The sequence below is a fragment of the Haliotis cracherodii genome, unplaced genomic scaffold, assembly GCF_022045235.1.
Source record: "Haliotis cracherodii isolate W230 unplaced genomic scaffold, xgHalCrac1.p SCAF_13, whole genome shotgun sequence".
NCBI classification, from domain to species: domain Eukaryota; kingdom Metazoa; phylum Mollusca; class Gastropoda; order Lepetellida; family Haliotidae; genus Haliotis; species Haliotis cracherodii.
In genome coordinates, this window is record NW_027266268.1 from 19813079 (window position 1) to 19838588 (window position 25510).

The 25510-nt window shown below is 41.0% G+C and overlaps 1 protein-coding gene across 1 annotated transcript in view; it reads right to left on the bottom strand.

The window, feature by feature from the left end:
- Positions 1-25510, bottom strand: part of LOC139459706 (vacuolar protein sorting-associated protein 52 homolog) — a 44067-nt gene that overhangs the window by 10809 nt on the left and 7748 nt on the right. Inside the window, exons 4-13 of the mRNA XM_071241345.1 lie at positions 23538-23613; positions 22345-22412; positions 21321-21434; positions 20746-20807; positions 18882-19032; positions 17442-17542; positions 16372-16504; positions 12819-12833; positions 3292-3349; positions 1502-1638 (exon numbers count right to left, since the gene is read on the bottom strand). Of these exons, the coding sequence (XP_071097446.1) occupies positions 1502-1638; positions 3292-3349; positions 12819-12833; positions 16372-16504; positions 17442-17542; positions 18882-19032; positions 20746-20807; positions 21321-21434; positions 22345-22412; positions 23538-23613 (915 nt within the window). The remainder of the gene's footprint in view (positions 1-1501; positions 1639-3291; positions 3350-12818; positions 12834-16371; positions 16505-17441; positions 17543-18881; positions 19033-20745; positions 20808-21320; positions 21435-22344; positions 22413-23537; positions 23614-25510) is intronic.

The following is a 25510-nucleotide window of genomic DNA, read 5'->3' on the forward strand; positions in this document are numbered from 1 at the left end:
TTGATCTGTTCAGACCTACCTTGGCTTCTGACTTCTGGGCAGCATGAGGAACAATGACTGGAGCTTCTAACTCCGATGTCAACACCTCCCCTCGATGTCCCAGTGGGAAGACAGTTGATCTGTTCAGACCTACCTTGGCTTCTGACTTCTGGGCAGCGTAGGGAACAATGACTGGAGCTTCTAACTCCGATGTCAACACCTCCCCTCGATGTCCGAGTGGGAAGACAGTTGATCTGTTCAGACCTACCTTGGCTTCTGACTTCTGGGCAGCATGAGGAACAATGACTGGAGCTTCTAACCCCGATGTCAACACCTCCCCTCGATGTCCGAGTGTGAAGACAGTTTCTCTGTTCAGACCTACCTTGGCTTCTGACTTCTGGGCAGCATGGGGAACAATGACTGGAGCTTCTAACTCCGATGTCAACACCTCCCCTCGATGTCCGAGTGGGAAGACAGTTGATCTGTTCAGACCTACCTTGGCTTCTGACTTCTGGGCAGCATGAGGAACAATGACTGGAGCTTCTAACTCCGATGTCAAAACCTCCCCTCGATGTCCGAGTGTGAAGACAGTTTCTCTGTTCAGACCTACCTTGGCTTCTGACTTCTGGGCAGCATGAGGAACAATGACTGGAGCTTCTAACTCCGATGTCAACACCTCCCCTCGATGTCCCAGTGTGAAGACAGTTTCTCTGTTCAGACCTACCTTGGCTTCTGACTTCTGGGCAGCGTAGGGAACAATGACTGGAGCTTCTAACTCCGATGTCAACACCTCCCCTCGATGTCCGAGTGGGAAGACAGTTGATCTGTTCAGACCTACCTTGGCTTCTGACTTCTGGGCAGCATGAGGAACAATGACTGGAGCTTCTAACTCCGATGTCAACACCTCCCCTCGATGTCCCAGTGTGAAGACAGTTGATCTGTTCAGACCTACCTTGGCTTCTGACTTCTGGGCAGCATGAGGAACAATGACTGGAGCTTCTAACTCCGATGTCAACACCTCCCCTCGATGTCCGAGTGGGAAGACAGTTGATCTGTTCAGACCTACCTTGGCTTCTGACTTCTGGGCAGCATGAGGAACAATGACTGGAGCTTCCAACTCCGATGTCAACACCTCCCCTCGATGTCCGAGTGGGAAGACAGTTTCTCTGTTCAGACCTACCTTGGCTTCTGACTTCTGGGCAGCATGGGGAACAATGACTGGAGCTTCTAACTCCGATGTCAACACCTCCCCTCGATGTCCCAGTGTGAAGACAGTTGATCTGTTCAGACCTACCTTGGCTTCTGACTTCTGGGCAGCATGAGGAACAATGACTGGGGCTTCTAACTCCGATGTCAACACCTCCCCTCGATGTCCGAGTGGGAAGACAGTTGATCTGTTCAGACCTACCTTGGCTTCTGACTTCTGGGCAGCATGGGGAACAATGACTGGAGCTTCCAACTCCGATGTCAACACCTCCCCTCGATGTCCGAGTGGGAAGACAGTTGATCTGTTCAGACCTACCTTGGCTTCTGACTTCTGGGCAGCATGGGGAACAATGACTGGAGCTTCTAACTCCGATGTCAACACCTCCCCTCGATGTCCGAGTGTGAAGACAGTTGATCTGTTTGTCAAGGATGGCCTTGAGGAGAAGAAGCCTGCTACAGTTAAGGAATATTGAAAAACAAGTGCCCTTTTATATGGGTGTGATGGATCAATTTTGGAAAGTAGGGATATATTCTTATGTTATACAGGCACCTGGTAAGGTGCTATATCAGTCGAGGATGGTACGATCAGTCCACTACATATTAGGGGACTGGTCATTCATCACAGTGGTGGGAGATGCGGGTGAGATTGGTCCTAGGACTGTATCATATTTGGCTGACCCCCCATTAAATGTAACATTTTTTCATTACAGAATTTCAGCTATAAACTTCAAGGTATTTTCAAAACTAGATGCCACATATACTTCTGTCAGAAAAAAGTTTTGTTACCTCAATGTTTCCTTCAGCGGTGGCCAAAGACTACATACAGGTACTTTTTGTTTGATACTTGTATTTATAATTGAATCTTTGTATTTTACCTGAAAGAGAGAGTGGTAGGAAAAGTCAAAATAATGTTAATACCAAATGATTCCTAATATATTTTCTGAATGTGTCTTTAGGCTCTGTTAAGTCCAATGTGTCTTTTGGCTCTGTTAAGTCCAATGTGTCTTTTGGCTCTGTTAAGTCGAATGTGTCTTTTGGCTCTGTTAAGTCGAATGTGTCTCTTGGCTCTGTTAAGTCGAATGTGTCTTTCGGCTCTGTTAAGTCCAATGTGTCTTTTGGCTCTGTTAAGTCCAATGTGTCTTTTGGCTCTGTTAAGTCAAATGTGTCTTTTGGCTTTGTTAAGTCGAGTGTGTCTTTTGGCTCTGTTGAGTCAAATGTGTCTTTTGGCTTTGTTAAGTCGAATGTGTCTTTTGGCTCTGTTAAGTCGAATGTGTCTTTTGGCTCTGTTAAGTCGAATGTGTCTTTTGGCTCTGATAAGTCGAATGTGTCTTTTGGCTCTGTTGAGTCGAATGTGTCTTTTGGCTTTGTTAAGTCGAATGTGTCTTTTGGCTCTGTTGAGTCGGATGTGTCTTTTGGCTCTGTTGAGTCGGATGTGTCTTTTGGCTCTGTTAAGTCGAATGTGTCTTTTGGCTTTGTTAAGTCAAATGTGTCTTTTGGCTTTGTTAAGTCAAATGTGTCTTTTAGCTCTGTTGAGTCGAAGGGTCTTTTGGCTTTGTTAAGTCAAATGTGTCTTTTGGCTCTGTTAAGTCGAATGTGTCTTTTGGCTTTGTTAAGTCAAATGTGTCTTTTGGCTTTGTTAAGTCAAATGTGTCTTTTGGCTTTGTTAAGTCAAATGTGTCTTTTGGCTCTGTTGAGTCGAATGTGTCTTTTGGCTTTGTTAAGTCAAATGTGTCTTTTGGCTCTGTTGAGTCAAATGTGTCTTTTGGCTCTGTTGAGTCAAATGTGTCTTTTGGCTTTGTTAAGTCAAATGTGTCTTTTGCTCTGTTAAGTCAAATGTGTCTTTTGGCTCTGATAAGTCAAATGTGTCTTTTGGCTCTGTTAAGTAAAATGTGTCTTTTGGCTCTGTTAAGTCAAATGTGTCTTTTGGCTCTGTTAAGTCAAATGTGTCTTTTGGCCCTGTTAAGTCGAATGCCAAACCAAAAGTGTTGTTTAAAGTGCTGTCTGAATCCCACGACTGTAACTTATGAGGTCAATGACAGGGCTTTATACTGCCCAGCTTGCCACAATCTAGTTCAGAAGTTCAGAAGTTTGTTTGTAGAAGGATACTTTTTTTAGCTGTGTCCTCAACACCCATCAGGTCATCCCTGGTCGCCATCTCCTCAAACTGCAAGAAAATATATCAAACAATGAACAATCACAGACATCCGCCTTACTGTTACGGCTGCCATATCTATAGCAATAGAGACATTACCTGATCAGACCTATGTTACACACTGAGGACATACTGATGGAACACACAGAGAGAAACCCCATTATTCTGGACCCTTCTTAATCGGAGTGGATCTGGGATACAAACCTTTGACACTTCACATAATGTCCCTTGGCATACATAGATTGACATCCCCATAAAAAGTTACCATCCGCAACCCAATCAGACCTATTTTACACACACAGAGTGAAACCCTGTTAATCTGGACCCTTCTTAATCAGAGTGGATCTGGGATACAAACCTTTGACACTTCACATAATGTCCCTCGACATATATAGATAGACATCTCCATAAAAAGTTATCGTCTGCTACCTAATCAGACCTAGTTTACACACACAGAGTGAAACCCTGTTAATCTGGACCCTTCTAAAATCAGAGTGGACCTGGGATACAAACCTATGACACTTCACATAATGTCCCTTGGAAAAGGTAGATGGAGATCCGCATATAAAGTTATCATCAGGAACCTAATCAGACCTATTTTACACAAACACACACATACACGCAGAGTGAAACCCCGTTAATATGAACCCTTCTTAATCAGGGTGGATTTGGGATATAAACCTATGACCATTCCAATAATGCCCGTTCACATATGTAGACACCCCCATATAAAAGTATCATCTAAAGGCAGTTTCCGGATTAAAAAGACTTCACTGTAAATGATTGTAATTTATTGATCTTAAGCATGGCATGGGTTTTCAATGTTTACTCTTCAGTGAGTCAGTGAGTGAGTGAGTTTGGTTTTATGCCGCTTTTAGCAATATTCCAGCAATATCACGGCGGGGGACACCAGAAATGGGCTTCACACATTGTACCCATGCAGGAAACGAACATGGGTCTTCGGTGAGACGAGCGAACGCTTTAACCACTAGGCTACTCGACCGCCCCGTTTACTCTTGAGAATAAGTTGCATCAAATTCACAGTGAGATGACCTAAAATTTAAAAAAACCAGGTTTATCCCCATTCTACCATGATGGCAATAATGCATTAAGAACCCATTGAAACCACAGTCTTTTGGAAGGCGTAATTACACATGGGTACATAGGACAGCGATCTAGAACATTCCAGAAAGGGGTCACAGGTCGTGATACATGTAATAAGTATTACCGTATTCGACGTAATAAGCGCCCCCGCTCTAATAATATTTGCTAATATATTGGCTTGTGAACAATCCCAATTAGCACCCCTTCCGATTGATCAATGTTCACAAGACTAATTTATGAATTCGCGTACAATATGCACTCGTGTGTTATATGCACCCTTAATTATGGTCAATTAAATTCTAGAAAAATATATCTGTCGTACATAAACATTTCAGGCTGTCAGCATAAACCACGAAATTTATCTTTCAACTTTTTTTTCACCAAAATAATATTCTAATAAGAGCCCCCTCTTTCTAATTTTGAGAGCGCTCTGGGCGCTTATTACGTCGAATACGTTACTCAAGTTCCAGATCATGGTGCATTATGCTGGGCTCCATACACAAACATGAATCTTTGATACCCTCTCCACCACTTCCTACAGATGATTTGTCAAATTTCATAAGAACATGTGTGTCAAGGGTGTTTGTTTGTTGTTTAACGCTGCACTCTCATATACTACTCAAAAGAAGTTAAATAACACCCAATTCAGGGTTAGAAGCTAACAGTTTTCGTCCACTAGTCCTTATAATGATAACATATAAAAAAAAACTTAAAAAAGGGCAAATTTCTACTAGTCCTTATGATACCTTAACTATTTGGCAGTTTTGCAAGGACTATAGGACTAGTGCCAATTTCTAACGCTGCAATTTGACTATGACAGATGAACTATAGTCATATGATTTGTTTGTTTGTTGTTGAACGCCGCATTCAGCAATATTCCAGCTATATGATGGCAGTCTGTAAATATTCGAGTCTGGACCAGATAATCCAGTGATTGACATCATGAGCATCAATCTACACAATTGGGGTACGATGACATGCATCAACCAAGTCAGAGAGTCTGACCACCCGATCCCATTATTCGCCTCATACAACAAGCATAGTCGCCTTTTACGGCAAGCATGGGTTGCTGAAGGCCTATTCTACCCCGGATCTTCACGGTCCATATATAGTCATATGAAAAACATTGGGTGTTCTTGAATTTATTTTGAGTAGTATATTAAAAAAACATAAAATATTAGACCATAATCCCATACTTAGGCCTTGGTATACAGGTTCATTGCAATACACTTTCCAAATGATACATATTGCAATATTATTCCTGTGTACCGGTATATCAGGTAAAAATATAAGATAACAAGTTTCGTTATTATTTGTGTCTTTCAACATAAAATCTACACAGAAATTTATTCACAAATGATGTGTCCCTTTGCAATTGATTAACAAAACAGCGGAAACACAGATATGATGTTTCTCTCACATTGAAATCTCCCCTGTTTCCATGACTACAAAAAGGTGTTAATTGACACTTTGACATCATAGTATTTACTTCAGTAAGTAAAAAATAGGATCTGCATGTACAGTCAGTGTGAATCACTCTGAAACACTTCAGCTCTTTATAGCAAAATGCCCATATAAATACATCACTACAGGGGTAGAAGTTTTAGTCCACTAGTCCTTATAATGATAACATATAGCAAAGCCCTTAAAAATGGCAAATTTCTACTAGTCCTTATGATACCTTAACTATTGGGCAGTTTGGCAAGGACTACAGGACTAGTGCAAATTTCTAACGCTGCACTTGTGACACAGTTGTGTCATCACTCTTTTCATTTATTAAAAGAAAAAGTCAAAGGACAATTCAAGGAAAGTTTAAAACCAAACCTACATGCCCCGCACCATGAAACCAAACCCAGACCTGAAGCAAGAGCTGTCACAACCCTTCCTACTTAACCATAGATACACTTATAGCCACTTCAGACAAACACAAATAGGTCCACATACAGGATTATCAGATCTTCACATTTACTTGCTGTTCAGACAACTTTTGAAAATATTTCCTGTCAAATTTATTCTTTATCAATTTATTTTGAAAAAATACTACCTCGACACAGTAAAATATTGTCTTTATTTCTTGTAGTTGCAGACAATCCTACAAGTATGAATCAGTTATTGAATACAGATGTAGGCAAACGCAAGTGCTTAAAGGGAGACAACTATAGTGCATTATCACCTTACCCAACAAGCAATGTGGTAAATGGACATGAGGTGACGTGACATGAAATAGGGTTTAATGTTGTGATCATAAAAGGGCATGACACGTCTTCATGCCCCATTTTACTAACCAAAAGAAGAGCTTTTTAAATTTTGTCAAATCTGTATGACATTTTAAGTGATCTAGAGGAGTGAGTGAGTGAATATTGCTTAATGCCGCATCAGCAATTTTGCAGCTATTCGCGGCGAAGTGATCTAGAGGAACAGACTCTGGTTGATGTATACAATAGGCTTTTTATTTGTATTATTTGGCTTACAGAACCACTGACTCAAAATACAGGACTACTAATATGGCTTCACTGGTACGCTAAACATTTTGTCCCCATGTTAAAACTATAAAATTGTCAACATTCCTGAAATTGACAATTTGATTTTTCGATCTTCCCACTGACCCTATATTCTTTCCAACAAAAACAAGTGTCTAATTTTATTTTTAGGTACAGTTCGGCCACTGACCAATTGGAGCCACAAGGTTCTGCAGCTCAACTGAATTATGAAGGAATCATGTTTAAAGAGTGAGTGAGTGAGTATGGTCTCAAGAGTTGGGAACAAAATGTCTGATTGGGAATTTTTTACGGAGCCACTGACTCAAAATACAGGACTACTATTAATGGCTTCACTGTAAGGTTGGGTACCCAGGTCGGGTAGCAGGAGTCGGATGGGTCTTGAGCAGGAACCGGGTCCCCTTCAGCGTAATTTAGAAATAAAATACAAACTATAGATGAACTGCAATAGTACATGGCCCAATTGCAAAACATCGATGACAAGTTAAAAATTTAATAGACACAACATCAATACCACACTACACTATCAATAAAGTAGCATGTGTGGATTTATGCCGATTTTAGCAATATTCCAGTAAATATCACGGCAGGGAACACCAGAAATGGGATTCACACATCTACCTTTGCGAGGAATCGAACCCGGGTTTTCGGCATGATGATCAAATGATTAAGCAATAGGCTACATGATCACTCTTATCAATAATTTAGACAAACATTATCATTTGAATAAAATATCAATTAATATTGACCTCCCATTAGACCTCCATTACACTCCCATGAGACCTCCATTAATCCCATGAGACCTCCATTAGACCCCATTACACTCCCATGAGACCTCCATTAATCCCATGAGACCTCCATTAGACCCCCATTAAACTCCCATGAGACCTCATTAATCCCATGAGACCTCCATTACTCCATGAGACCTCCATTAGACCCTCCATTAGACCCCTAGTGGACTCCATATGATCTCCAATGGACCCCATTAGACCTCCATAAGGCCCCATAAGACACGCATAAGACCTCCATGAAACCCCAATAAGACTTCCATAACACACCCATCAGACCTCCATTAGACCCATTAGGCATCCATAAGACCCCCATAAGACCTCCAGTTAGATCTCCACTGGACCCCTATTTGACCCAGTTAGATCTCCACTGGAACTCCATGAGACCTCCATTAGACACCATAGAACACCAAATAGACCTCCATGAGACCCTCATTCAACCTCAATTAGACCCCATTAAACCACCATTATATCCCCATAAGACCTCCATTAGACCCCATTAAACCTCCATAGACCTCCATTAGACCTTCATTTGACACAATAAGACCTCCATTAGATCCCCATTAGACCTCCATGAGGTCCCCATTAGACCTCCATGAGACCCTCATTAGACCTTTCTTAGACCCCATTTAACCTCTATAAGGCCTCCTGTTAGACCCCATTGTACCTCCATTGTACCTCCATTAGACCTCAATAGACATCAATGAGACCCTCATTAGACCTCCATGAGACCCTCATTAGACTTCCACTAGACCCCATTAAACCTCCATAAGGCCTCCCATTAGACCCCCATTGTACCTCCATTAGACCTCAATAGACCTTAATGAGACCCTCATTAAACCTTCATTAGACCCCATTAAACCTCCATTAGACCCCATTAGCGATCCATTAGGCCTCTATGAGACCCCCTTAGACCTCCATTAGGCCTCTATGAGACCCCCCTTAGATCTCCATTTGTCCCCATTAGGCTAATGTACTGAGCACAAAGCTTTATGGATGTCATTTTCTGTTGAGGATCTGAGACACAACAAATATAATATAACGGGCTCATGTTTATCCAGTGCCTTTCAAAGAAGTATTTGCATAGCACTGCAATCACACTGTCCTGATTTTGTAATAGATATTTGTGCTTCAACTGTGATGTTAGATGTTAGAAGTGTATCAGTACAAACACCAGTTAAATAACATCAACAAAAACGTTAGCTCTATCTACAACCAGTTCAGGGTTAACCTCATCTTAAGGACGTCTTGGTCTGTATCAAAAGTTTTTAACGTTTTCTAATTTAAAATGATTTGATCCAACTGTCCTAAATCATCGAACAAGGGCAGGCTGTGCATTCTATTTAATTATGAATTAAAACGTCATCCCAGTGTCAGCATCTTTGCATTGTAGTACACTCTCATCTACAGTTGAACACATCTAATCCGCCATTTTCTCCTGGTCTGGATCAGGGTCTGTGAGTGAGTTTGGTTTTACGCTGCTTTTAGCAATATTCCAGCAATATCACGGCGGGGGACACCAGAAATGGGCTTCACACACTGTACCCATGTCGGGAATCGAACCCGGGTCTTACGCGTGACGAGCTAAAGCTTAGACCACTAGGCTACCTGACCGCCCCTGGATCAGGGTCAGAATACTCAATGTCTACTGTACCTAAATGAACATGCTATTACAAGTGGATAAAATACTCATCTATAAGAAAACTTGAAAAAGTTCAGTTTCCACCCTTGCCAAACTAGGTTAGTATTTCTGAGCTTGATCACCATCATTGGGTTATGTCCCATCTATGTCCCTCCTATTGACCAATCGGATTCCATATTTCATATCCATTGCAAATCCTGTAATTGACCGAAATCTGCACGGCAGTTTACGAACAAGACGTCGATTTCGTTATGCGATTTTGATTGGATTATACACAGACTTGTTAGTCCAGCCAAAATATAACTCAACAATTCAAGCTTAGTTCAGCAAGAGTGGAAACTGAACTTTAATAGTCAGTTAACTCCCTTGCCCGGGAAGATGATATTAGCGAGCAAATTGTTTGTTTCATCAATTGGATAAAAATGTGTTTGTTGACTCATTTCACGGTTTCTTAAATTCTACCATGCAGCAATATTTTATTGTAGATGTTACCAATGGGACCACAAAGCAGGGACATTATCATAAAAGATAGTTACACACTACTCATATTTCTAAGCAAATTATGACCTTTTGTAAAATGAATTCTTGGCAGCATTGATATAAAATATGTCATTGAAGCAAATCTGATACACGACAGTTAAGAGCTGTGCAAGTAACAGAAGAAAATAGCAGCAGACGACCTCAATAAAACTGGCCACAGAAATAGAGTGTAACCATGGTAACAGAAGTATGTTAAATGCAGAACACCACCAATTTGGTTGTAGGATTCCCAGACTATTGTAGCTGCTGACATACATGACAAGCACCTGTTCCAAGCCATTACGCACAAGACAATCACGAGCTGCCATACTGATCAGCCACAGGAGTCTGTATCTTAAAATAGATGCCCTCATGCATATGAGGGCTCGCGTCCGGAGAAGGTCATGAATATGCATGAGGGCGTCTATTTTTAGATACGGACTTCTGTGGATCAGCACCTGCTCCACAAAGTCATCGTAGCTACGACTAAAGGTTACAAGTCAGGTGAGGTGAGGTGAGGTCAAATGGGGTTTAACATTGCGTTCACGATTATTGCACTTAAATAGTCATGTGCATACATGTGTGTGTGTGTTTGTGTGTATGTGTGTATGTGTGTGTGGCTGCTTGTTCTAGTCCGGTCTAATGTCGATTTGATAGCGCTAGCCCACTGGGATAACATGTCGCAGTTTAACATGAATACCCCACTCAGACACAGTATACTGACTCCGAGCCGACCAGTCCTTGTTTTAGGGCCTTAATGCTGTGTGCCAGGCAGGGTAACAACAAGTACCATCTTTAAACGTCTTTAGGTATGCGGCCTGGGTCAAATCCTGACCTTCCAATCTATGGAGATGCTCTACCACAAGACCAAGGAAGCGTTCTCAGGACAGTCGTAGCTCAATGATGTAGTTCAAAGATAGTAATGTTACGACATTGTTTTCAAAGAACCAGCAGTTATATAACGAGAAACATAATGGTCGAAAGTCACCATATGATAAAAATGCAATGCAACTAGATTACCAGAAGCTCACCTAGGTACAGAAGCTCACCAATATTACATGAATTAACACTTGAATAAAGTGAAGGTGACATAAGTCGCCTGTTACGACCAGCATAGATTGTTCAAAACTAATTCTAACCCCTTACGGACCACGGTCTATCCCTATGCCAGAAATCCTCAATACATAATTACAGGCCGATGAGCTAGGACAGTTTCAGTTAAATGAAAATAGTCAGACCTCCCCATCAGTCAAAAACAGTGTGTTCTTTATCGTTTCAAATTCTGACAACTTACTGGACCTTTTTCACAGAAAACACTAGAGGTGACTATTGGTCTGGAAATCACTATTGCGATAACTATTGATATTGAAAGAAACTATTGAGATAACTATTGATATGGCAAGTAACTATAAATATCGATAGTTTTCAGTGTATCATTTTATATGGATTTTAGAGTTGAATTAAACCTTGGAACTGAAGTTTCCTTTGAATGTGATAACCATAACAATGAATAAAAAGTAAAGTTTGAGATATGACTGATTTGTTTTTTCTTCACCCTAATAATTTAAGAAAAAGAAACTTCCACATTCCATGTCAACAGCATTGACTCAATCGCATGATACGGTAAATACAATCAAAACTATCAATATTCCTAACTGAAATCGAAACTTTTGATCGGAAACTGATTTAACAATCAATTTATTGACTTTAAGTGCTTACCTATAGCAATATAGCAATATTTACGATTCATTAAGTCAATAAATCAAAAGTAGCTCTCCTACCACAATGGTTAAAAAACCTGTAAAAACCCACTAAACTCAGCCTAGGATGACTTTGTGAAGCAGATATTCTGTATAATGTCCGATACAAATATTGGTAAAATACTTCTAGAAAGGTGAGAGATTGAGAGGTTCTTTAGCTACGTCAGCAACAGTTTACACAGCTACCTGTGGCAAGCAGGTCTTTACAACACAGAGACTAAACTCAGCCTAGGATGACTTTGTGAAGCAGATATTCTGTATAATGTCCGATACAAATATTGGTAAAATACTTCTAGAAAGGTGAGAGATTGAGAGGTTCTTTAGCTACGTCAGCAACAGTTTACACAGCTATCTGTGGCAAGCTGGTTTTTACAATATAACACAGAAACTAAATTTGGCCTCAGATGACTTTGTGAAGCGGATATTCTGTATAATGTCTGATACAAATATTGATAAAATACTTCTAGAAAGGTGAGAGATTGAGAGGTTCTTTAGCTACGTCAGCAACAGTTTACACAGCTACCTGTGGCAAGCAGGTCTTTACAACACAGAGACTAAAACAGCCTGGGAATCTGTGACGGACAGAGAGAGACATGCAGTAGCCGATAAAACATCACACAAGCCTTACAGTGACAGTGAGTGGATGTAACGCTGCACCCAGCAATATTCCAGCTCCATCACAGCGGCATGGATATAATCGAGTTTGGACCAGACAATACAGTGATCGAAATTGTGAGCAATGATCCTTGCCATCGGGCTATGAGGACACACCATCAACCAAGTCAGCGAGTCTGACCTCCCAATCCACTTGGTTGCCGCTTACGACTAGCATAATCTTTAACAAACATGAATCAACAACCTGGACCAATCTGGGTCCAGGTCCTAAGATTCATATTGTCCCGAAATGGAGTGTCAAGGCTGTTTTACCTGTACACTCTTGCACTCTGAAGCACTGATGCTGATCTTAGAGCATCCGTTTGATAGGCTGAACTGTATTATATTAGGTGATAGTTAATTTGGTGAGTATTTTTAGAGAACTGCTAGAATTAATTTTATTCGACTGTAGACATGTGGTGAATAATGATGATGACAAATACAAACACATGAACAATCTACATCCGACTACAACACACAGAGTTAAAACAGTGATGATGCCAAGCTTAACTTTACCATTAATTGGATGGGCTGAAAGATGAAATGAGAATGATGATATTAGTACACAGATGAGACGGCACCTATCGTGTATACTTCACAGACTGATATACTTTCCTTTCCTCCATCACTCTAAATAAAGGCCAGGATGTGTATTCAAAAAAAGGCCAGGGTTTGATTGGCTATGTCAAAGGACTCGATAACCTAACCAGGGGAGATAACTCAGTCACTTCTCTAGCACCCATTGCCGACATGGAAGAGAAATGGTTGTTTCTAGCCGGATTTTGAATTAGATGATGCTGAGAAAAAAGACAAAATGTCCATTGTGTGGCATGACTGACCATCTGAAATTCTTGGGGGACATTGTTGCATGATGTTTTGTAAAAAATATATTGGGAGTCATAGTTTTAATTAAAAAATATATCTGGTTTGCATCTGTAGCTGATCAATATATCTGATCTCCAAACAAAATCCAAGGTGCCCATCAGAATATGAAATGGTCAGTCCCTTATTGTTCAAATCGGGTATTTGATTCTGGCTTGGGTTTTGAAGCATGGGTACGATTGTTCAAATCGGGTATTCAGGTTTTGAAGCATGGGTACGATTGTTCAAATCGGGTATTCAGGTTTTGAAGCATGGGTACGATTGTTCAAATCGGGTATCCGGGTTTTGAAGCATGGGTACGATTGTTCAAATCGGGTATTCAGGTTTTGAAGCATGGGTACGATTGTTCAAATCGGGTATTCAGGTTTTGAAGCATGGGTACGATTGTTCAAATCGGATATTCAGGTTTTGAAGCATGGGTACGATTGTTCAAATCGTGTATTCAGGTTTTGAAGCATGGGTACAATTGTTCAAATCAGGTATTCGGGTTTTGAAGCATGGGTACTTCAGTGCACTTGTTTCTACCTGTCAGAGCCCTGCTCTTAGTACATACAGCTGCTATGTTGTGTAGTAGTTACTAGTTAGCTTTCTTAATCTTCATCCAATGAGTCTGAATATAGCTCATGGACGAAGTCAACTGAGCCCTAGTGTGTGTATAAACATTATGCAAATAGTAGAGCTGGCTCTCAAAATAGATAAATAATCACTAACTAAATATCGATCAATAATCAATAAATATCTGAGAAGTAACTTTAAGCAAATATGCAAGAAAGTCCTGAAAAAAATCAACAGACTGAGAAGTGACAGTCTGCATCTATCAGTGATGGAGGAACGAAGTGTACAAGTCTGTGAAGTATTGACATGGATGGCATGAAGCATAGATGCAAAACGGACAAAATACAGTGTTAGATGTACAGCCTCAACAGATGTGATCACATCATTTCTGTCACCCCATTGGCTGCATCCACAAACTACTGTCAAGGTCGACCAATCACAGAACTTCAGACTGACTGCCATATCAATGCGGATATAACAAACTGGTTTTTTTTAGTTGCGGCCATTTGCTTTATATATTCTTATAACGAACTACAGTTATTACAAGCTAAAATTAGTGGTCCCTTTGAGTTTGTTATAACCGTAGTTTACTGCAGTGATAAACGGAGGGTTATTTGTTCCCTAAGCAATCTGAAGCAATGCACGGATGTGGAATCAAGTGTGATGTAGAGTATTTACATATAATCTATGATATGAAAGGATACTGCAATTCAGTGTTGCCGGAACCTTTCAAATGATATTTTCTGTGTAAAAATATAATGTTATCAAGGCCTCCTGTAAAACTAGAAAACCAGACAAACCAGTGATTGGTCAAAGGTTTCTTCAGTGGGCCCACAAAGTATACTCACCACCAAAAGAAATGTGAACCATAGAATATATAGAGAAGTATGTATGTTAGGAAGAGATGTTTCCAATGTGTACCACTAATGACAAAACTAACAATTAGTCAAGAGTTACCAAGGGTGTCTTAATTCCTTTTCATGATATGTTGCAATGATTTCAAACTTTACATGCTAATCCTGCACGAGACAAATGGTGCATATCGACTCATGGACCTATGATGTCACATGTGATGCGTTCATAAGCGTCGGTTCACACAACATACCAGTATGTTTGTTTGTGCATCAAACCAATATAAGTAATTATTCATAGATTAACAAACATATATATATATAGTATTCACGTTTCTTTTGTCGGTGAGTACACTATCCATACCCTTTGGACATTATGTCCAACCGATCCCCATTGTAGTCGTGTCTTATGACAAACAATTCGTAAAAGGAACCACAAGCATAGGTAGCTAAGAAAAGAATATCCTCTAAGGTGAAAGTGTCTGTGAGCATGGAAGTAGTCGTATTGTGACTGTGTAGAAGTGTGGAACTCAAACACCTTCTCTATTGACGCTATAACGTGTATTGGTCTCTTATATGGATGAAAACGATTCCCAGCATTCCCCTTGGCTTCATAAAGATTTTTCATTTAATTTTTTTTATTAAACATGAAAACATGACACTCCTCACGGACGACTACTTGTTTACTGTAAGTAACAAAATGTCAGGGCTTCTCCTTGACCCAGTAACCAGTGAACACGGAGTTGGCATCCTGTGTTTAAATATACACGTATATGCTTATATTGGGCAAGAGTAAGTGAGTGTTTAGTTTTACGCCGCTTTAAGCAATATTCCAGCAATATCACGGCGGGGGACACCAGAAAAGGCTTCACACATTGTACCCATGTCGGGAATCGAACCCGGGTCCTCAGCGTGACGAGCGAAGGCTTTAACCACTAGGGTACCCGACCGGCCCATTTGGGTCAAGAAGCGTATTGAACATATATATAAGTAGCCCTGATATGTCAATAAAACCAATAGAGAAGTTGTTATCCATGAAAGGGTCACATCTCCACGTTCCTCCTACTTCTAAATGTCTATCAAGAGTTAAAATTTAAATAATTTCAATTTCAAATTCTGCCTAGCAATTCTTTTGTTCCCCGCATAAGCTATGGTGGGAAGTCTGGCTGTTCCACCTCTTTAGAAATCTTAAAAGGGTGAGTTGAAATGGATTCAAGATGTTGCGATTAAGCAAGAGGAAGAATATTTGAGTTACACTTTCTTTTTACCCCAGTATGGATTGTACGGGCACCAAAAGGTCTGGTCTGCCTTGACAGTGGTTTGCTGTGCACACGGACGAAAAATCAATCTTTACCCTTCTGTCCATATCATCACAGTCATTATCAATTTCAAATATCAGGGATTTATCTATTAACATTCAGCCCCACATCAGCAAATGTCAGCGAAAGTTTCTAAATTTCTAAACATGAATAATATAATTAGAGGAAGAGGCTTTTATGGTTAGTTTAACATTATAGCATTGAATACAATGTTAAAATATTAGGAATTTAAGACAATATAAACTTTTTTTAAAATCCCATGACCAAAATAACGACTTTTCCCTAATTTTCCTGCTAATTCACTTAGATTGGAATGCCAGATAAATCCCTGATATATGTACTTATATGATCACAATTACTTTAACCTAGGAGCGTACTTGGAGGAATTATTTTGATTTGAATGAAGCAGATAAGCATGGCTGATACATGATATAGGATGCTATTGTCCACAAGACTACTTACTTGTAGTTTCATCAGTCTGCTGGAATACCCTTTGAAGTACGAGTAGTATATTTTGCTCATTGTGTCAATGTATTCGTCTCGTATTTCCTTGGCAATGTGACGCTCATTAGCCATTAAAAACTCATTAAAAAACCTGTCAATGAAAACAATAAATATGATATCTTCAGTTGATATGATAAATGTTCATACAGGTTAATTGTAACTGGTACTGATTTAAATAAACAAATTATAACTTTGGCCAATATACTTTGGCTGGCAGTTTCACTGATCAGTGTTTTGATGTATGCTTTTTGCACATTATCACCAAATGAGTAAAAATGGTTTTAAGCCGCTTTTAACAATATTCCAGCAATATCACGACAGTAACACCAAAAATGGGCTTCACGCATTGAACCCATGTTGGGAATTAAACCCGAGCATGATGGTACCAACTCGGGGACCCCACCGCTTCTCGCTTAATGAGTAAATAATAAAGCTGTAATACATTTCAGAGTGAGTGAGTGATTAGGTTTTACGCCGCTTTTAGCAATATTCCAGCAATATCACGGCGGGGGTCACCAGAAATGGGCTTCACACGTTGTACCCATGTCGGGAATCGAACCCGGGTCTTTGGCGTGACGAGCGAACGCTTTAACCACTAGGCTACCCGACCGCCCCTAAATAATGCATTTCAGAGGTACAAACAAACAGTTTTAGTCCACTAGTCCTTATAATGATAACATGTAGCAAAACCCTTAAAAAGGGCACTTTTCTACTAGTCCTTATCACACCTTAACTATTAGGCAGTTTGGCAATGACTACAGGACTAGTGCCAATTTCCAACACTGCATTTAAGCTTGGTGTCGCTGTGATATGCACCTCCCACTCCAGTACAGTAGCTCCAACAAAACGGCGCCATTGGACCCATGCTTCATCTTCGTAACGCCCATCCCGTGTGACAGAGTGACCTCAGAGGGTTTGAAACCAGGAAGTGTACAAAGAGCATCAACAACATTTACAGCTCTAGAACATGTCACTCTTGCACACAGAGCATACATTCTTGCCATTCTCTGCATCTTGAACCAACTTACCTAAATTTTAACATGGTATTCTGTGGGATCTGATAGTTTGCCATTGCTTTTCGGAATGAGTAGATCTTTTGGAGGAGAAATTCTCTGATTTTTGCTATTGCCTGTTGAAAAAGCAAAATTCAAAAATATTATTGGTTGAAACACTGTCACTAAAACAAAGCCAAACATTCTTGTATCCTGCATTGATGAAAAGCATCTATTTCCTTATCAAAAAATTCTGACCAAGTTTTTCTCACACATGTATATAACTGACTCAAAGCCACCTGTGCATGACATACTGGGTACCTATTCTGACCTGGAATCCCCACAGGGCCAGATACGCATGATGTACTGGGTACCTGTTCTGACCTGGAATCTTCACAGGGCCAGATATGCATGACATACTGGGTACCTATTCTGACCTAGAATCCCCACAGGGCCAGATACGCATGACATACTGGGTACCTATTCTAACCTGGAATCTTCACAGGGCCAGATATGCATGACATACTGGGTACCTATTCTGACCTGGAATCCCCATAGGGCCAGATATGCATCACATACTGGGTACCTATTCTGACCTGGAATCCCCATAGGGCCAGATATGCATGACATACTGGGTACCTATTCCGACCTAGAATCCCCACAGGGCCAGATACGCATGACATACTGGGTACCTATTCTGACCTGGAATCCCCATAGGGCCAGATATGCATGACATACTGGGTACCTATTCTGACCTAAAATCTCTACAGGGCCAGATACGCATGACATACTGGGTACCTATTCTAACCTGGAATCTCTACAGGGCCAGATACACATGACATACTGGGTACCTATTCTGACCTGGAATCTCTACAGGGCCAGATACGCATGACATACTGGGTACCTATTCTAACCTGGAATCTCTACAGGGCCAGATATGCATGACATACTGGGTACCTATTCTGACCTGGAATCCCCACAGGGCCAGATACGCATGACATACTGGGTACCTATTCTGACCTAGAATCCCCACAGGGCCAGATATGCATGACATACTGGGTACCTATTCTTACCTAGAATCCCCACAGGGCCAGATATACATGACATACTGGGTACCTATTCTGACCTGGAATCCCCACAGGGCCAGATACGTATGACATACTGGGTACCTATTCTGACCTGGAATCCCACAGGGCCAGATATGCATGATATACTGGGTACCTATTCTGACCTAGAATCCCAACAGGGCCAGATATGCATGACATACTGGGTATTTATTCTGACCTGGAAGCTCTACAGGGCAAGACAAGCATGACATACTGGGTACCTATTCTGACCTAGAATCCCCACAGGACAAGGCAAGCATGATATACTGGGTATTTATTCTGACCTGGAATCCCCACAGGTCAAGATCCATAATGTACTGTGGACCTATCCTACAATCCCCACCGGCAAGACAATTCTTCAAAATCTCACCTTTATTTTAAGTTTTTCTAGTATATCTTTCACATCCTGACAGGACCGTGCCTCCCTGAAGCTCTGTTCCTTGACAAAGTTAATCTTGTGGTTGAGTTCATGGAGTTGCTCTAAGAATTCCCGCTCCGTTACTGCTGTATCTAATATGTGCCTGAAAAAAAAAAGCATGCACATATCAGCACTCTTGGAAATGTTAAACAAGAAAGTCATTATATGCTGGAGGGATAAAATGTATCGTGTGTTGCATCAACACATGAAAAGTCACGATGCACCGATGTATCGTTTCACCCCTGTTAAGATCAGCAGTATCTGGCGCATGAAAAGTCACGATGCACCGATGTATCGTTTCACCCCTGTTAAGATCAGCAGTATCTGGTGCATGAAAAGTCACGATGCACCGATGTATCTATCACCCCTATAAGATCAGCAGTATCTGGTGCATGAAAAGTCACGATGCACCGATGTATCTATCACCCCTTTTAAGATCAGCAGTATCTGGTGCATGAAAAGTCACGATGCACCGATGTATCGTTTCACCCCTTTTAAGATCAGCAGTATCTGGTGCATGAAAATTCACGATGCACCGATGTATCCGTTCACCCCTATAAGATCAGCAGTATCTGGTGCATGAAAAGTCACGATGCACCGATGTATCGTTTCACCCCTTTTATTAGTTTTAAGATCAGCAGTATCTGGTGCATGAAAGGTCACAATGAACCAATGTATCGTTTCACCCCTTTTAAGATCAGCAGTATCTGGTGCATGAAAAGTCACGATGCACCGATGTATCGTTTCACCCCTGTTAAGATCAGCAGTATCTGGTGCACGAAAAGTCACGATGCACCGATGTATCGTTTTACCCTTTTAAGATCAGCAGTACCTGGTGCATGAAAAGTCACGATGCACCGATGTATCATTTAACTCCTGTTAAGATCAGCAGTATCTGATGCATGAAAAGTCACGATGCACCGATGTATCGTTTTACCCTTTTAAGATCAGCAGTATCTGATGCATGAAAAGTCACGATGCACCGATGTATCGTTTCACCCCTGTTAAGATCAGCAGTATCTGGTGCATGAAAAGTCATGATGCACCGATGTATCGTTTCACCCCTATAAAAGATCAGCAGTATCTGATGCATGAAAAGTCACGATGCACCGATGTATCGTTTTACCCTTTTAAGATCAGCAGTATCTGATGCATGAAAAGTCACGATGCACCGATGTATCGTTTCACCCCTATAAGATCAGCAGTATCTGGTGCATGAAAAGTCATGATGCACCGATGTATCGTTTCACCCCTATAAAAGATCAGCAGTATCTGGTGCATGAAAAGTCACGATGCACCGATGTATCGTTTCACCCCTATAAGATCAGCAGTATCTGGTGCATGAAAAGTCATGATGCACCGATGTATCGTTTCACCCCTATAAAAGATCAGCAGTATCTGATGCATGAAAAGTCACGATGCACCGATGTATCGTTTTACCCTTTTAAGATCAGCAGTATCTGATGCATGAAAAGTCACGATGCACCGATGTATCGTTTCACCCCTATAAGATCAGCAGTATCTGGTGCATGAAAAGTCACGATGCACCGATGTATCGTTTCACCCCTGTTAAGATCAGCAGTATCTGGTGCATGAAAAGTCACGATGCACCGATGTATCGTTTCACCCCTATAAGATCAGCAGTATCTGTTGCATGAAAGGTCACGATGCACCGATGTATCGTTTCACCCCTATAAAAGATCAGCAGTATCTGGTGCATGAAAGGTCACGATGCACCGATGTATCGTTTCACCCCTTTTATTAGTTTTAAGATCAGCAGTATCTGGTGCATGGCAACATCTTGGAAACGACTCACGTGATCATACTCTCGGGGATCACCATCTCATCCACAAACTGACTCAGCTCCCCTCGGATTGCCTGAAACACACCACAGTCACATCAGTCTCACAGGAGAAGAATCAATGTCAGCAAGAGCTGGGAATACTGATTTCAACAAAATTCATATGTAAACCTCGGGTATATAGAGTTGAGAATCAGTTTCATGCAGGGGTCTCTCAGTTCCGTGTGATCATTAGAGGAATAGGAGAGGGTGCCAACCCCTTTTGATAGCCAGATGCCAAGCCATATTTAGTGATAATCCCTATGCCAAAAATTGTTATAACCAGGTGCACAGATGCCAATATTTCGCTGAAATGTATGTTTTGACCTTTTTCCTGGCCATGAGTGACCAAAAACATATTTCGCCCTAAGTTTATTATATGAGCATGCACGGTTTTACATTCCAATTTACGTGTACCAGCTGTGTACACCGATATGAGCTAAGAGTTCTTACATTGGATGCCAAGACAAACTAATGGTAACTTGAGAAATATGTAACCCTTGGCTCGTGTTCATTCCTGTTGTCAGAGACCTCATTACATGCAAACTGACCTGTCTGTTCTTCAGTTTGACATTCATGGTGATGGACTGATCCTGTAGAGTCTGAATCTCATTACTGATGCTGCTCAGGTCGCCCTGGAAACCATTCAGCATCATCTCCATCCGCTGTAACACAAATACAGGGTCAGGCGTAAAACAACGCACCTGCTTGCTCTAGTGGGTTCCATCAAAGTCGTAAAACATGAAACACCTGCATCACCTCGGGCTTTCCTCCCACATTAAGCAGACATGGTTTAACTGAAATACTGTTCAAAGTGACACACTCACCACGGTCACTCACACAAACACCCTGGTGACACACTCACCACGGTCACTCACACAAACACCCTGCTGACACATTCACCACGGTCACTCACACAAACACCCTGCTGACACACTCACCACGGTCACTCACACAAACACCCTGCTGACACATTCACCACAGTCACTCACACAAACACCCTGGTGACACACTCACCACGGTCACTCACACAAACACCCTGCTGACACATTCACCACAGTCACTCACACAAACACCCTGCTGACACACTCACCACGGTCACTCACACAAACACCCTGCTGACACATTCACCACAGTCACTCACACAAACACCCTGCTGACACTCTCACCACAGTCACTCACACAAACACCCTGGTGACACAGTCACCACGGTCACTCACACAAACACCCTGGTGACACAGTCACCACATTCACTCACACAAACAACCTGGTGACACAGTCACCACAGTCACTCACACAAACACCCTGGTAACACTCACTGAATTACTCCAAGGTACTCACTCACCCACTCACTCACCCACTCACTCACTCACCCAACCACCGACAGACTGTATGAGGGTTCCACCCATCCACTCACTATCTCGTTTGCTCACTCAGTCATCCACTCATGACCCATCCACACTCTCATAACTCACTCACCCACTCACTCACCCACTCACTCACCCACTCACTCACTCACCCACTCACTCAAACACCCACCCACTAACTGTAGGAGAGTTCCATCCACTCACTCACCTCCAGAATGGTATCACAGGCTGCAATCTGTTTGTGCAAGCTGGCAATATTCTGGCTCTCTTTGATATCTAACCAAGGTCAAGGACATAACAAACATCTCAAACCCTTAAAAAGATTGACATGGAAATCAGAATCCTTGGATCACTTCTGGTGTTGTAAAACGAAACTATGAATAAAATATGTAAAGCAATAAAAAAGGCCTTAAAAATATAATATTTTACAGTTTACACTAAGCATGATGGGATACGGAACAGCTGAGTGTGGGAATTTTCTTACACAAAAGTGAACTTGATGAGTCCATTCTGTGTGATGAGTCCATTCTGTGTGATATACCCTCGTATATCGACTGATTACTTTGACTCTTCAGCATTCAGGGGTAAAGTTTTTTTCTAATGGATTTTTATGCATTTGCAAACATTAAGGATGAGTGAACAGCCTAATTGGGAACTGGGAAGGTAAAATCTGTGTTAAATGTGAGGTTGGAAAAATTGATTTGTGCAAGAATAAATCCTACAGCATGATCAGTAAGTCTGTGAGTGAATGTGTCCTTGTGATTTGAGCAACAGTTCACACAAGTGTAGGCAGCCATGACTAAGTCTTTAAGTATGTTTGTTGTTTAACGCCGCACTCAGCAATATTCCAGCTATATGACGGCGGTCTGTATATAATTGAGTCTGGACCAGACAATCCAGTGATTGAAATCATGAACATCGATCCATGCAATTGGGATCGATGACATGCATCAACCAAGTCAGCAAGCCTGACCACCTGATCCCGTTAGTCGCCTCTTACGACAAGCACAGTTGCCTTTTATGGCAAGCATGGGTTGCTGAAGACCTATTCTACCCCGGATCTTCACGGGTCAAGTCTTTTAGTGATGTGCCCCTGCCTTCAACATTACAGTACATACATGTAGTAGAGAAGCCTATTAGGGCTAGGACGGGTAACTTGGTTACCTGCGTCAGGTGGGTACTGAGTAGGACCCGGGTACCCACAGGACTACCTGGACCCATAGTTACTCACGTGATATATTGTTTGATGACATAAATTACCTGGAACTCTATGGTTACACTACAAGTGGGGTCGGGTAATAGGGGGTTCGGTACACGGGTAGTAAATTTGGACACGTCCCAGCCCTAAAGCCTATTGCCAAGGCTAACAACAATGTGGTCTTGGTTCTCTAAGAAGGATACAGTCTTGTATGGAGGCATTCTCCACATCCAGCAACTCCTTCTCTATCTGCTTGGAATACTGACGAAGGTCCACACCCTGAAACAAATGTCAGATATCAGATGTGCAACCTCCTGCTGGTGTGACTGTATAATCATCACTTACTTCCGATGTCTCAAAGCTGAATCAACTGGTATTAGTAGAAACTAGTCCGAACTAATGCCAGTTATATAATGCTAGCCCACTGAGATACCATGCTGCAGTTTAACATGAATACCCCACTCAGACACAGTATACTGACTCCTTGCCGACCAGTCCTTGTTTTAGTCCCTTAATGCCGAGCGCCAGCAAGGGTGTCAACAAGTACCATCTTTTAACGTCTTTTGGTACGACGCGGCCAGGGATCGAATACGAGACCTTCCGCTCTATGGGCGGATGTTCTACCACTAGACCACGGAGGCGGTCTGTGGTCAGCAGACATTCCAGAGTTCCTCCCCCACTACACAAGGTAGTATCATGCAACTCAGTGCTTGACACAAACACCGCTGGTCCGAATCTAGTATAGTTTCTAAAGGGCCAGTAAAATTAGAAAGATGCTGGTCCAGTGGTATAGTGTTATTTTGGGGACAAACAAAGTAATTTAAATTTTGAGTTTTTGGAAATCAGCGATAGATCAACTCTAAACTATAAACAAAACCAGCAACCTAAACAACCATGCGTGGTACAGTGGCTGGTATCCCATTCTAATTGCAGAAAGACGAAACGTATTCGACGTAATAGGCGACCAGGGCGCTTTCAAAAATAGAAATAGGGGGCTCTTATTACAATATTATTTTGGTGGAAAAAACAGAGTTGAAAGATAAATTTTGTGGTTTATGCTTATGGCCTGAACTGTTTATATACTACAGATATATTTTTCCTGAATTTAATTGCCCATAATTAAGGGCGTATATAACACACGCATACATTGATCAATCGGAAGGGGTGCTAATTGGGATTATTCACTTGCCAATATATTAGCAAATATCACCGTGGGCGCTTATTAGAGCTGGGTGCTTATTACATCAAATACGGTAATACCTTTAAAACCCTTTATATTTGGGGCCATTGTGCCCAGTAGAGATCTAACAGGACAAGTAATTTTTTTCTTATTGCTGGTGACCATTGGACTACTGACATTTTTTGTCGGTGTCAAACACTGTTAAACTATAAACAAACAAATCTGGTGCCAGTATCAGAAGAACTATGCTTGCTTCCCAAACAATGCATTCCCATGAAAAAATCTACAATCTGGTCAATGATGACCTTCTTTCTAATGGACTTAACTTTTCATTCCATGATATTAAACTGTTCGCTGATTATGTGTAAAACTAGCAGTCTTGTCTTGTATCTCTCTGTTTATATAGCGCATTAAAATCAAAATACAATGATTTCGTTCTCTTAGTTCTCTGATAATTTGATAACATATGTTTGTCTACTTTCCCTGTTGACTTAATTAATACTTAATTCATTAGTATAACTTCAACTGTTAACATTACCAGCACAACAGCATAAACTACTCAAAAGAAGTTAAAGAACATCATATTTTTCATATTAATGTAGTCAATCTGTGACGTGACAGATTAACAATAGTAATATTTATAATCCGGTGTTCTTTAACTTCTTTTAAGTAGTATAGTTTTTATCTGTGCCAAAATAATATTCATAACTATATGTCTTTTTTGTCTTCCTACCCAGTCTGGTAATTCATTTCAGTAATGAAAAAAACTACAAAATAGGTCAATATAGGAAGGGACATAACCTTTTTTCTATCTATATAAAAAACATTTTTTTATTCATCCTGACAACTGTTTTATGGGATTACTTAAACATTTAAAGTAAATTTTATATCCTTCATCAACTCATGTTTTGGAGAGAAAAATGTAAATCTCTACTAAAAAAGAGGCCTTACAAGAAATGAAAGTGTTTGGGCTACGACCTTTCGTACATGATAATA